Below are 14,220 nucleotides of genomic sequence, written 5' to 3'. Positions count from 1 at the left end.
AGTTGTTTCAGCCTTGCTTTAAATATTAGAATACTTTTCAAATTACTGTTTTCAGTAGTGGAATAACTCTGAATATAGCCCCATTATAAAAAGATATGTTGCATTGAAACTCCTTTAAAGTTGTGTTTCTTAAATCATTATTAGGCCTGCTGGGCTAAACCTCACGTTTAATGTGTTTTCCTTTATGGATAATACTTGATACAAGACAATGATATTTTAAGACTTCTGCTGTGGAAATCTGATCTGTGTGTGCCACCTTACAATCCTTTTTCTTTTAGTAGTAAAAAAATTAATGTTTTAAGATTAAAAGTGATTTAAAGTTTTAGGATTCAGAAGACTGCATGTATACTCCCGTTGTTGATGTGCAATCTGTTTTGTTTTCCAGTTCTTTAATCAAGTCCTCATGCTTGGTAAAACATCAATTAGTGACCTGTCAGAGCATGTCTTTGATTTGATTCTGGAGTTATACAATATTGACAGTCACCTCTTGCTTTCTGTTCTACCACAGCTCGAATTCAAACTTAAGGTAAATGCTTTCTACCCTTTCTATATATTTGAAACGTGTATGCTCTGACCATTATTGCTTTGGGTTTTTTTTTTTACTGACAAGTTCTTCAAATTACCTTCTCTGCATTGTTTAAAAGAAAATCCATAAAACTCCTCAAAAATGTAATTTAACTTCAAGTGTATTAACCTACAGTCTCTGTGTGTATATTTGGGATTTGGTTAGTAGATGGTTTTGACCTATATATGTCAAGCAATAACACCATTTTTTGGATGATTTGAGAATTTGACCTGTTTTATTTCTGGGTTTAGTTACTATTCATTGTGGAAGACCTAATATTTGAAATATATATACACACTAATAATTTTGTCCAAATTGTAGTTCTGTGACAGATGTAAGCAGACAACTGGAATGCATCAGTATGTCTTGTAATAATTGCTGCAATGACTTTTTCAGGCTTGTTTCATATGTCTGGAGTATAGCAGGTGCTAGCTCCCTATTTTTATGGGTATTTTTCCTTCTGACTTCCTTTTCAAAGTGTCTCCATCACTTGGACAAATACAATGTAACAGTTGGTTCTCCCTTTATTCTGCACTACTTTTCTGTCCTTCCACAGGGTTTCTGGGAGGAGTGTGATTAGATTAATACTACTCCATTTGTATGTGATCTGTTACTAATCTTGAGGGCTGATGTGCAATGTGCCACTTGTAAGTTTGAATGTATTTTTATTACAGAGGACAGATTTTAGGTTGGTAGCACCTTTTGCCTCTTCTCATTGTAATATTTATTGTCACAGTGGCTTGTTCATGCCTATTACTTTTCCTTAATGCTGTTAGTCAGGCATGCTACACTTGTTGAATGAGGGTTTTTTAAAATGCCTTTATCATTCCATTCACATTTCCAAGAGAAATGGGGTTCTATTACTGCCTGCTGTCTGTGTCTTCCAAGTAGACCCTTTTTCAGCCTTTAATTCCTGTTCTTACAGATGACGAACAATTATCATTCTCACTCCAATAAAAACAGTACTTCTGCAGCTGAAGGTATTATTCAGGATATTTGGTCTTACCTGCTGCCATAATAGTATATAATTGCAGTAAGCTTCCCATCTTGAAGTCCACTAAAATCTGCAGGTTCTTAAATTGTTGCCCTACTCCTTCATTGGCTCATATTTCGTAATTTTCAATACTGATGTAATTTTTGAAATTTTTTGGTGTTTTTTGCTTCCTCTTGCTACACTGGTAAAAATTCTGGTCTTTTTCTTCAGCTGGCTGATTTCACATCTAAGCATTTCCATGTTTTCTTTGTACTTCTTAATTTACAACACATTGTTTTGTGTTTGCATTTCTGTTCTTCGTTTAGTATGCTCTTTTTAGATGATGTACGTGTATTTTGTTGCTTTCCGTCTCCTTCATCTTTAGTGTAGTTTTCTCACTGTGGTCTGAACCTTTAAGGGTAAGTGGTTCATGCTTGATGTCTGCAAGATTCAGTTTAAACAATGTTTCCAGGAGATATGTAGGTTTTGATAGTTACAGTCTTACTACTCTTATTCCTTGATGTATTCCTGAACTCAGTGTACTTTGTAGCCATTCCAAAAGCACTGTAATCATCTTGTTACTCCAGGTGTGTGCTTTGATACTCTAGATTATAAGGAAAAAAAGAGCCTCTTTCCCCCCATTGGCTGTCAAATGACCCATCTTTTAAAGAAGAAAATAAGCGCCTCTTTTTGGACTAGGATACAGCTGGTTTAAATTTTGAGATGCTGGAACTGGTTTCCCAGGAAACTTGTGGGTTCTTCATCTCTGCAAGTGTTTCAGGTCATGTTAGGTGAGGCTTTGGTCTAGTGTAAGGTGTTCCTGCCCACGACATGGGGAGGTTGAAGGATGTCCTTAAAAGTCCCTTCTAACCCAAATCATTTTATGGCTCTAAATAGTTGAGGGGTCTGTAAGATCTTTCTGTGGTGAGAAGAGAATTTTGAAGATAACTGTTCTAAAATATTGATGAAACATAGTCAATCTGTGGGGTTTTTTTGAGATCAACACAAGTTCATTCTACATGCAGACCTGCCAGCCGTGATTAAATACTTTCCAGTCCAACAATAGCTTTAGCTTTATTCTGAACAGCAGCAGCTAGTGTGGACATTTTTAAATTCAGTTCCCAGTAAATAGCTCGTTAGTGTGTTGAGAAGAGAGTGCGATTTCAATGAAACTCAGAGCGATTATGGTTGAAGAAAGCCAATTTTTTTATTGCTTTGAGTGAGAAGAAACTGGACAGCAGTAACCCTTTTAAGCTTGATGAAGCCTTGTGTCAGGTGGCTGCTAAAGGAAAAAAAAAAGCATGATAGTCTATACTAAAAACTGGGAGAGGGAAGTTGTCTTTTTCAATAAAGGCAAATTAAAATTACCCATAGCCAAGAGCTTTAGTGAGCCCTGCATATCATTCAAAGCTTGATTCAGTGATTTTTGTCTTTTCTGGATTTGGCACATAGTACTGTGTCTCTATATGCCCAGTTAAGGAGCCTTGTCCTTCTGAGCTCACTTACCATGGACTACTAGGTATTTAAATAAAAGTTTGTAAAGTATATTTAGATCAAATATATAGTTTCACAAGAACATCCAGTTTTTGTTCTATGAAATTGCCTGATTATGGCTCTTGAATACAGAGCTGTGATAATAGAAGGCAAACTAGACACAAATACTCCAGTAGTGCTTAAGAAGTAGTGAGACAGTTAGTGTTTTCTAGAATTTCATATTGCTGCTTTGCTGCTTCGGAGATTTGTATTATTCCTTAGCAGAGAATCAGAGAATACCAGATTGAAAGAGACCTTAGGGATTATCTGGATAAAATTTTCTTGGCAAAAGCACAGTCTAGACAAAATGGCCCAGCACGCTGTCTAGCTGGATCTTAAAATACCCTCTATTGGGGAATCTACTGTTTCTTTGAGGAGATTATTCCAATGGCTGATTGATCTCATGCTGAAAAACTTTCCTCTTGTGTTCAGTGTTGAAGGAAAGCTGTGATTGTTTGAACAACTGAGTTGTGGAGATGTGCCAGAGTGATCTCATCTTGCATACATTGAACACAAGGAAGGGGACATATTATCTATGCTTTACAAAGACAAATGGAATAATTTTCTTTGTATTTTTGAAAATAGGCATTTCTTTTTTGGCTTCAAAAGCAGTAAGTGAAAACAGATTTTGGTCAGATGAAGTGCACTCATGGTAGACTTACCTGAGAAAGATATCAAGTATTCTGGCTCACTTGAAAGCTGAGGTGCAGGCTTGATTTCAGGTGTAAAATTGACAAGTTCTGCATGAATTTGAATGGATTCCTCCTGGTATCAGCGATGTTACTTCTAGTTGCATATTCTGTACATGAAACAGACTTTCTGTGTAATATCTTATTTCTTCTAAACATTTAGCCTTGAGAAAAGGAGGCTCGAGGGAGATCCTATCACTCATTCTATAACAACCTGAAAGGAGGCTGTAGCAAAGTGGGGCTGGTCTCTTCTCCCAAGTCGTAAGTGACAGGACCAGAGAAAATGGCCTTGAGTTGCACCATGGGATCCTTAGATTTGGTATTAGGAAAAATTTCTTCACTTTAAAACTTGTCAAGAATTGGAACAGTCTTCTTAGGGAAGTGATGGAATCATGATCTCTGGAAGTTTTGAGAAGGGAAGTGGATGTAATAGTTTCTTTGTAAACACAGTGGTGCTTGATTAACTGTTGGGCTCAAGGATCTTAAACATTTCATTTTTCCAACCTTTATGACTCTATGATCCTATGGTTTTGTGGCATGCTTTGAAAATGAAGTGAAAATGGTTTTCCCCTAACCACCAGGTGAGCTTCACTGAGCCATCTCCACTACCTTCTGGTTGATTGGCCTGCTTTGTTCCCAGTCTCTGGGGCTGATGGGAGTTTGAGGATATAAACAAACATCTTTGAGTTTGAGATTCATTACCTGACAGGATAGAATCTCTTGTCCTCCATCTCCATGAGATTTTTTATGCTCTTTCCAGCAGGAAGCCTTCTGGTGTATCTTCATGAGTTTAGGGTTGTAGACTGTCTGTCTCTTTGAATGGGGGTAGAATAGAAGGACTTTCTCATTATTTTTTGGGCATGTGTAGAGGGATTAAAAACTCTTAGTATGAAACTTGTGAGAGTTTAGGTGCCTCAGAAATACTGTTGAACCTACTCAATACTTGGGATGTAAACGATGTGGCCACCTAGTGTTGAAGCACCTTGCCATTTTGGAACAACAGTGAAGGCACAGGAAAAAGCTCTCCCTGTGCCACTCCTCCTCCCCTCAAGTAGGCTGAGTAAAAAGAGGGTTGACAGGGTACATGTGCTCAGCAATAAAAGATCAGGGAAAGGAAGAGGAAAGGATTAATTTGTGTTCATGCTGTTTGTCTTCTCGATTGAGCCCTATATAAGTGGAGACCCTGCTTTCCAGGAACTGCCAGGACATCTCCCTGCTCATGGCAGGTAGTGAATGAATTCCTCTTTTTGCTTTGCTTGCACACATAGCTTTTTCTTTACCAATTGGACTCTTGTTCTCTTGATCTATGGGCCTTTTAGCCTTCCTTCTCTTCCCTTCCTCTCTCTGTTGGAGAGGAGAATGAGAGAGGGACTGGGTGAGTGTTTGGCTTTTGGCTGCGGTTGACCTGCCCCACCTCTATAGATTTATGTAAAAAATAAAGAAAGATTTATGTAAAAAGTAAAAAAAAAAGCTCCTATGTTCTCAGGTGGCAGAACTCTGTTGTTAAGCTCTTTGAGAGCTGTGAGAAATCATGGCTGCATCTTACTAGTACTTTGGTTTTTTGCCTGATTGTGGAAAAGAGTTTGGGAAATTAACAGGAGAAATAAGCACTATATTCATTTAACTTAACCTCTTCTGTGGGGGTCAGACATTTGTGCCTGATCTTGGCATTTGAAGGTGGTGTGTTTAGGGATTTAGTACTGACACAGAAGCATTATGGGTTCAGGAAAGAGCTAAGAATGTCTTGTTGTATAGGTCAGCTTGTAGAAGAAACTGAAGGAAAGACACTTTTTTCAAATTTCATACTTGAATTTTGAAGAATTTCTGTTACAGAAAGCAAATAACATTTAAATGTTCAGGAGAATGAAAAGCTCATGAATAGACTGTTTTGGAAATAATTGTCATGTGGTTTAGGCTTTTATCTTACTGTTTTACTAAATTAATATAATGAATAAAATCAAACGTTGACAAAAATAAAAGGTTGACTTCTTATTTTAGAGCTGCTTTCTTCCTCGATCTGATAATTAAAATTTACAAAAGTTTCAGGTTATGTGTCCACCTCTTATTCCCAAATCTCTCCAGATCCTGACTGCTGCCTATTCTTTTGGACTCAGTAGTGGTAACAATCTAACTGCCTTCAGCTGCTGTTACTGACAGACTCAAATGTCCAGGCCAAAGAGCATCGCCTCTGTCCTGGGACCATGTATGGGAAACTGAAAATATCCATGTTTGATGTCAATCTGTACTGATAAATCATGATGGAACACTATTAGAGTGCTGGATTTACTTGAGAGGTGAAGGGTGTGACTCCTCAAGTAGAGTGTCTCATAGAATGGGGAAAGACTAACATTTTTTTGATGCTCCCTTTTTTCACCCCCAGAAAGAGTGAAGATTAAAGTAGAATAAAGGAGAGAGAGTGTAGCAGCAATGTATTCATTCAATAAGTTCAGGTTTATTTTTGTTAAGCCTTGGAGAGTATATAACTGTGTTTCAAGGAAGCCAACATCAGGGCACAAAATTTAGAAAGGACCAAATTATGATGTACCAAGGTCCATAATCACAAGTATTTGTTGTTTCTATGACAGGTCTAGAAACACAAGTGGGTTGTCCTATAATTGGATTAGTGACTGATACAGTGAAAGCTTCTTCTGCAACTAATTAATTAAGGATATTTTAAGGTTTTGTTGTTTTATGGGTTTATTTTGTTCTGTTTGGTTGTCTTTTTTTTTCCCTGTATATTTCTGGCTGTATAATTAAGTAGTTGAATGTTTAGAGTGCTCCCAGCTCTTCCACCTGGCTCATTCCTTCCACCTTCTGGAGTGTCTTGCTCTGAGTCTGTGTTGGTTACCTAAAAAAATTCAGAGATGTTTAATATTTTCATGTTATGTTTGTTTAAGCAAGAGTGGATAAGATGCGAGTCATAGTGGTTGGACTAATGTAGGCCAAACAAAAAATTAGAAGTTCTTAACCATGACCCACAGAATAAGAATTTGTAGTGTAATGGGCTGAAGCTCATTAAGAAAAAACTATCATTTATTGCAGATTAAGAGGGGGTGGTTTTAGAATGCTTTCAGTAATGTCAGTGTGAATGTTAATCGGAAAAAAAATTAGTCAAATGCAAAAAAAAATTTAAAATATTAATGGATTTGCTATTAATGCTTTGAATACTTAATACTAAATTGTATTCAAAAGAATTAGTCTTCTGTAATGTAGTAATACATTATTGTTAGAAATTACTGCATCCTTCACTTCTCTTGCTCTGTTACTTTAAGGATTTTGCAAATGTTTTTACTGTTCTTAGGGTTCTGAATTTAAAAGACATGCTGGCAAACATTTCAACCCTTTTATGGTATTGAGTCAGGACAATCAGTTTGTCTCTAAAACTGTGGTGTCATATAAAAGAATTGCGACAGCTATATTGTGCTCTTATTTTTTGTTCGTGTTCAAAAGGTGATGCTGAACTAATAAGAATTCAAAGATGATAGAAAAAAAAGCAGTATTCTACACAGTTCTTATCTTTTACCAGAAAATAAGCCTGGGAATAATAAGGGATTAATAATATCTTGAAAAGGGGTAGCTAAAACTAATTTATATTAATTAGGAATTGTTGCAGCCAATTGAATTTTCTTCCTTTTCTTTAATAAGAAAAGGAAAAAAATTGGTGAGCAGTAAGTACATGTTAATTGCACAAATGTTGGCATACATTTCCAAAGTATGTATGAAGGTTCGCATACTGTGTGTTGTATTAAAGAATGTAATGAAAAACAATGATAAAACAAGGCCTTCTCCAGTATATTTCCACTATCATTGTTAGTTTTCATTTTAAATATAGAAAGACTTTCTGTTGTACCTCAGCAGTTTTGAATATAGGCTCAATACAGGACCACATCCTGTGGATCTCGGATCTTGAGTACTTAATCTGATGATCTCTGGAAACTTGTATTCTAGAAGCTTTTATTTTTAACTAATATTTTTAATTAAGCACTGTTCTATAGACCTGCAAACCTTTATGTGCAGACAAACATAGACTGACTTTTGTAAGTTTTGTGTTGTTTCTGAATTTGTACGGTCACATACTAGATTTCCAATCAATAAACTGTAAATAAATGTTAAAAAGATGTAGTATTCAGCAGGCTTTGTTCACAATGTTTTTTGTCTCTGCATTGTTTTTCATTTTTAGTCTTTATTATTTTGTCTTTAAAAAAATAATGAAGGGTTTTTGTCTTGAAATAGGCATTTGTATATAAGAGAAGTCTGTTGATCTGTGTTGTGGTTTATCTAGAAATACCTAAGTGTATTGGTATTTCTAGAAAAACAGAACTCTGTTTTTTGGGCTAGTTTTCCTTTTAATTTTAAAATAAATCTGTTCATTTTCCAGAGCAATGACAATGAAGAGCGTCTGCAGGTTGTGAAACTTCTAGCAAAAATGTTTGGGGCGAAGGATTCAGAGTTGGCATCTCAAAACAAACCCCTTTGGCAGTGCTACCTGGGGAGGTATATTCTGGTTTAGTTCCCTGTCTAGGGAAGAAAAACATTTGATGAAGTCAAATGCTGTTGGTTTGGTTTTTTTTTTTTTTTTTAACGTGACACAGCTAAGCGTGAATTCCCTCCTGCTGCTTTATCTGAGATCTGGTAGATACTGCTAAAGCAATTTTACACATATCTTCCACATTTGTCATTCTGCAAAGTGAACGTTTACAAATCATCTCCTTAAATGTTCATTTTTTTCAACTTGTTTTATTGCCATTGTCAAGAAAAATGAATCCTTTAATTTCTTCACAAGTGAAGCTATTCAATGATGGATTAATTTTAAAACATAATCAAATGACATTTGTAGTATCAGGTGATATTAGAACTGCTTTTGGGGCTTTTATGTACACTCTTTGTGTTTGAGCTTCAATTTTTTTTAATGTTGGAGTACCTTAAAAGAAGTATGTAGTATTTGCACTGCTGCAAACACACTTAGTCTTTTGTTTTTTGAAATATTCTGCCAGTTTGAGATAGAAAATACTGGTGGAGCTTGTAGTCAGGAGAAACTGAAGTTTGGCTACTAGAAAGAAAATATATTTGGTTTGAGTAAGAGGATAAAGTCTAAAAGGCATCACAAATGCCATAGTTTATAATGTAGCATTCAATCATCAAAAGCAGAGTCCTCAAAGTGATGCTACTTTTAAGAATACAAGAAACTTAATTGAAGCAAAGTATTTTGCTTGAAAGTATACAACTATTGAAAACATGAAATGTCATCAAAAAATACCACATCTGATTGGGCCCAAAGGAAAAAATTTCCTTCTGTTATAATGTGATTTTGTGCAGTTTGTTCACAATAATGGTTTTCTACTAGTCATGGATCACATATATGAATTTACTATTTCTAGAGATTTTCACAAATCTCTAGCTGTGTTGTTGAAAGAAGCATTCATTAAAATCTCTTGATTTTGAAAACATACCTGGCTTTTACTAAAAAGATATTCCTTAAAATCTATTTATTTGATAAATAAATATTTCAACAGCTGCAATGTTCTAAAATTACATTTTAAATTTGTTTCATACCAAGGATTTTGAGGGTAGCTTGAAAATGCATTTAATTTTGCTAGAGTTGCCTGTAACTAATTGCATAAACAGTTTTGTTACAAAATGACTTATATAAAAGTTAAAAAATGAGAAAATACTAGTTTTCAAGCATCAAATCTAGTTCGGTCTTCTAAAATGAAACCTTATTAAATGATCCATCTTAGAAGAAGTTTGTAATAGACTAAATGTGCATTTGTTTATTTGTCATGCAGTATAAGGAGGGCATGAATGCCACAGTCTTATAAAATTTTGAATTTCTGATACATGGCTCATGGTTAATTATGTGCAGCATTACAGAAAAGGAGTTCAAATATATCACACATCTGGTAGTTTTTTGTCTGCCTGGGAGTCTTTAATGTGTACCAGGAGAAGATAATTCTTTTAGTGTTCAGAACATGAATCAACAAATGAGTATGAGAAAATTTTTTTTTAAGCTAAAGGCAACTGTGAAATCAGGGATGCTGTATGCATGTAACCATGCATGGGAAGTATAAAAAATGTTTTCAGAAGTGTTTGATATTGTGTAGAAATTAACAGATTGCTTTGGTAGAAGTGGAATTTTTGTTGTAATGGCTTGTCTTGTTTCTAACTAGGTTTAATGATATCCACGTACCTATTCGCCTTGAGTGTGTCAAATTTGCAAGTCACTGCCTTATGAACCACCCTGATCTGGCAAAGGACTTAACAGGTATCAGTTTTATTATAACATTAAAATACCATTTAAAGTCTCCTGGAAGAGTCAAAAAGGCCAGTTGTACTCCTAAGTAATACTGTCAGATGTTGTAGAAGACCTAATTGATGGTGGAGTTCTAAGTCAAAGTCCCTGCCTTCAGTGCTGCTTCTCAGGCTGAGGGGATTGTACACAAAGAATTCCTCTGCTAGAAAGATCTCTGTCCCTCTCATACAGTAGTTGCATTCCCAGCTGCTGCTGAAATTAAGCACCGTGGGATCAGGTAAAGATAGCCTAACCTAATGGTCCTGGCATTTATTAATTAGGGTACATGGGAGAGACTTAAGTTCCCTAAAGCTGAAGTGTTTGAATCTTATACTGCCACTGTCTAAAACATGGTAACAGTCCTCATAACTGACCACAGCTTCACAGTTCCACCTCCTTCAGACCAGACACAGCCTGTAAATCAGGAGCTCTGTAGGAAGAAGGCAAGTTGCATCAATGGAAGCATTTAGTATTTGCTGCTCCCCATGTCTTAATTTAAAAAAATGTAATTAATGACAATTGGTTGATTTGTATTGTAGACTGTATCTTCCCCTGATAATTAAAATCTTACTTGTAGTTTTTTTGAGGTAATATCTTTGCCTAGTTGGTCGGACTGTAAAGAGCCATGGCATTTCTCTCCTGTTTGTTGAGTATTTGTCAAATTGGACACAAAGAGATGGGCTTGGAGTCACCCTGTAGTTACCAGAGTGTTATCCAGAGATTTATTCCACAGATGGAGCATGGAACACCAGGGTCATAGGTTTGATCCCCATATGGGCCATTCACTTCAGGGTTGGACTTGGTGACACTTGTGGGTCCCTCCCCAGCTCAGAATATTTTGATTCTGAATTGTTAAGCCACCTTGAAAAACCCAAAAGGTTCTGGGTCGTTCCTTAATGGAATGGTAAAAATATTTTCATTTTTGATTATCAGAAATAGATTTTCAATTTTTTTTTTTTTTTTTTTTTTTTTTTACATTGCAGAAAGACTTTGTGCCCCCTCTAATGGTATCCTCTGGGAAATGTAATTTTACTTGCCCCTCCTCTCTCTCCCTACAGTGCTTATCAAAATCAAATTGTTGAAAAATTTCTGTGGCTCACTGGTATTGGAGACAAGAATTGTTTTGTGTAATAGCAGTGTTTTTCATTTGTTTTAGTTTATGTTCCTGTAAAACAACAGGGTTTGTTGTTTTTTTTTTAATTTAAAATTTCATAGCCTCCATAACAGCAAAGCATTATTTTGAAATATGCTCTTTTGACACTTGGGCTGATTACCAGTAATGTTATTGGCCAGTGTTTCAGATGGGACTTGAAAATTTTCACTGGTCATTTAACAGTGATGAGAGAACAGTAACCTCTGGTTATTTTGTTCAGAGTAAAGTTTGAGTTTGCAAAGTTTCTTAAAGTTTTCAGTGTGATACTCAGGTATGCAGTGAACTGCAATCTTAACTTCTGTGTGTGTGTTCCTACTCTTTTGTGCTTCTAAAATAACCTAAAATACAGCTAAAAAGATAAGTGAACTTTGCCATTTTATTTGCCAGCTTTTTAAAATGACAATAGGTAGCTAACAAATTTGACACCTAAAAGCTGAAATTTTAATAGTATAAGATTATTTGTGTTAGTCCATAAGTAGCAGTGTACTAAAATAATCTAGAAAAGTTATTTAAGATGGATCAACTAGGATGTGTCTAAATATGTATTGTAGTTTGAAGTATCTCTTGCTGTGTCCCTGCTTACGATGCTTACATGGCTCATACTGTTGAGTGTTCCTGGAGCAAGTGAACTAGATTCCTTGTGGATAATACAGAAGTTGGGAGCAGGAGTGCAACTAATGTGCTCTAGGAGCCAAAGGGATCCTGTAGAAATCTGTAGGAAGAGAGTAGCTTCTAGCCTGGTGCAAGACTTTAAAATGTATATGGTGTGGTTAGCAAGTTCTCAAGCACAGTCTGTTCTATTCTGCAGATCCAGTCCTGCTTTGCTATGATAGTTGCTAGCGTATACATAGTATAACTACTATAAGAGATAATAAAAAAAACTGTAGCCACATAATTCTTATTTCAATAATGCTAGTAATATACATATTTAATATTTTAGGCAAATACAAAGTTTTACTGACATTTCAGTTAGTCTTGGAGAAAACTGTTGGTTTCTTGCTGCTAATGCTTCAAACAGAATAGAATAATTTTTCTGTTTCTGTCTAGTGGGGAAAGTAGCTGAAGTTGTATACTTACACTTAGTCATTTTTTCCCCTAGAATATCTGAAAGTAAGGTCCCATGATCCTGAGGAGGCCATACGACATGATGTTATAGTATCCATAGTTACTGCTGCTAAAAAAGATCTATTGCTTGTCAATGATCACCTGCTAAATTTCGTCAGAGAGAGGACACTGGACAAGCGGGTAAGACATAATTAGCATTGCTAATAGCTGTCTTTTATACTTCTTAACTGTAATATTTATCTTTTTAAAAATCAGCACTTCTGAAAAATGCTGTACTGATTTTAAAACTACAAATGAAAAAAATATAAAGGAAAAAATCTTGATGCAATCTATTTAGTGAGGTACCTTCTTCTCATGACTAGAATGCTACATTTTTCATTGTGCTGTATTTTATTTAAGATGAAATGATTTAAATAATGAAATTCGCTTCAACACAAGAATGTTGTTCCAGTTGTCTGGTCTAGTAAAACTTTTGAGTCAAAGAAAACCATTGTAAAACATTTTAGCATTTTTCCTAAGAAATTTTTGAACAGGTTTCAGAATGTATTATGTATTTTAGATTACCTGCTTTTAGTTAAATCATTGAAAGACTGCAAATCAGAGTAGTAGATTTAAATTTGAATACTCCAGAATTTTAATTTAGATATATTGCATTATTTGGTAAAATTTATTTGCTTTGCTACTTAATTTAAAGCATAGTAAACAGATGGCAAACTTCAGAAATTAGCGCCCAATTTTTTTTTTCAGTTGGTGACATGCTTTTTCTTGTTGCCATAACAGAAATGCCAATATTGAGTATAGTGTGTGAGAAAGGGTGTTGGCTTAAATCTTCAATAATTCTAAATTCAAGAGGCATACTAGTACAGTAGGAATTGGTGTTGAAAGGTTTAGTGTAATAGATATGATGCAACATACGTCCTAATGAGAAACTGTTGCACTTAGACACTTAGAACTCAGTTTAACTTTTTTGTGTATTAAATTGTTATTTTGGTATAGAATAGGAAATGCCTAACAGAAAATTCTGCAGTCTTTTCAGTTTTTAAGTTTTGAACTGCTAAACTGGCTGCTATTTCTTTTTGTCAAGTGGAGAGTGAGGAAGGAAGCTATGATGGGACTTGCACAGATATACAAGAAATATTCATTGCAATCAGAAGCAGGAAAAGAAGCTGCAAAACAGATAGCATGGATCAAAGATAAACTTCTGCATATATATTATCAAAACAGTATTGATGACCGGTAAGTTAATTGTAAAAGCTGGGTGATTCAGTGGGTGAGTGTTAAAACTTGTTATGAAGATGTGTTATTCCTTTGTGTTTCAGTGCTGATGAGAAGGAGGAATCTTGATAATCCTGTATGTTTTGATACAGTTTTGATTCTATCTTATATAGCTCCAGCCAAATGCTGTTCTGTGTTCTCTTCTATTTTATTTTTTTATTTAAGGCCAAAAGTAGTTCTAAAGGGTGTGAGAGGTTGGAATATTTCAGAAGTCTTAGGTGTACTTCAGTAGAGGGGATTTTTGTTTAAATTTCAGTAACTTGTTAATTTATATATTAAATTTAGTAAGTAAACTTGCTTGAATTATGTTGATTTAGATTTGCATGTTGTTCCTGTATGTTTTAAAGATATCATGTGACAATGGATAAGCCTTATCACTCTGCAGAAAGTTAGGTTTCTGTAACACAGAAGCTGTGAATTAGGGCCTTGTCCTGAATTTGTGATGAAAGCAGTGCCTCTGTCATACCAGATGTAGCCTTGTATATGGTTGTTGGTATTGAAAAAGAGATGATTGCACATGAGTAACAAGTTTGGGAACAAGTCTGCCTTGACTAATCAAAGTCATCACTATTGGCTTTGGAAATGAGCCTTCACAGTGTGTTCAGATACAAATGGCATTGCTAACCTATACAAGTCTTTTCAAAAATTCAAAACCTCAAAAATTTATCTTCAAAACAA

General features: G+C 35.3%; 1 protein-coding gene across 3 annotated transcripts in view; it reads left to right on the top strand.

The window, feature by feature from the left end:
- PDS5B (PDS5 cohesin associated factor B) overlaps positions 1-14,220 on the top strand; it is a 101,619-nt gene that overhangs the window by 37,843 nt on the left and 49,556 nt on the right. For all 3 annotated transcript variants that reach the window (XM_083854749.1, XM_083854748.1, XM_083854747.1), the window contains exons 8-12: positions 386-526; positions 8,139-8,254; positions 9,928-10,022; positions 12,302-12,447; positions 13,352-13,503. In XM_083854749.1, coding sequence (XP_083710875.1) covers positions 386-526; positions 8,139-8,254; positions 9,928-10,022; positions 12,302-12,447; positions 13,352-13,503 — 650 coding nt within the window. The remainder of the gene's footprint in view (positions 1-385; positions 527-8,138; positions 8,255-9,927; positions 10,023-12,301; positions 12,448-13,351; positions 13,504-14,220) is intronic.

Source organism: Zosterops lateralis (assembly GCF_965231275.1).
Source record: "Zosterops lateralis genome assembly, chromosome: 2".
Taxonomy (NCBI): Eukaryota; Metazoa; Chordata; class Aves; order Passeriformes; family Zosteropidae; genus Zosterops; species Zosterops lateralis.
Note: the sequence above shows the minus strand (reverse complement) of the source record. Positions and strands in the feature narration are given on the sequence as shown.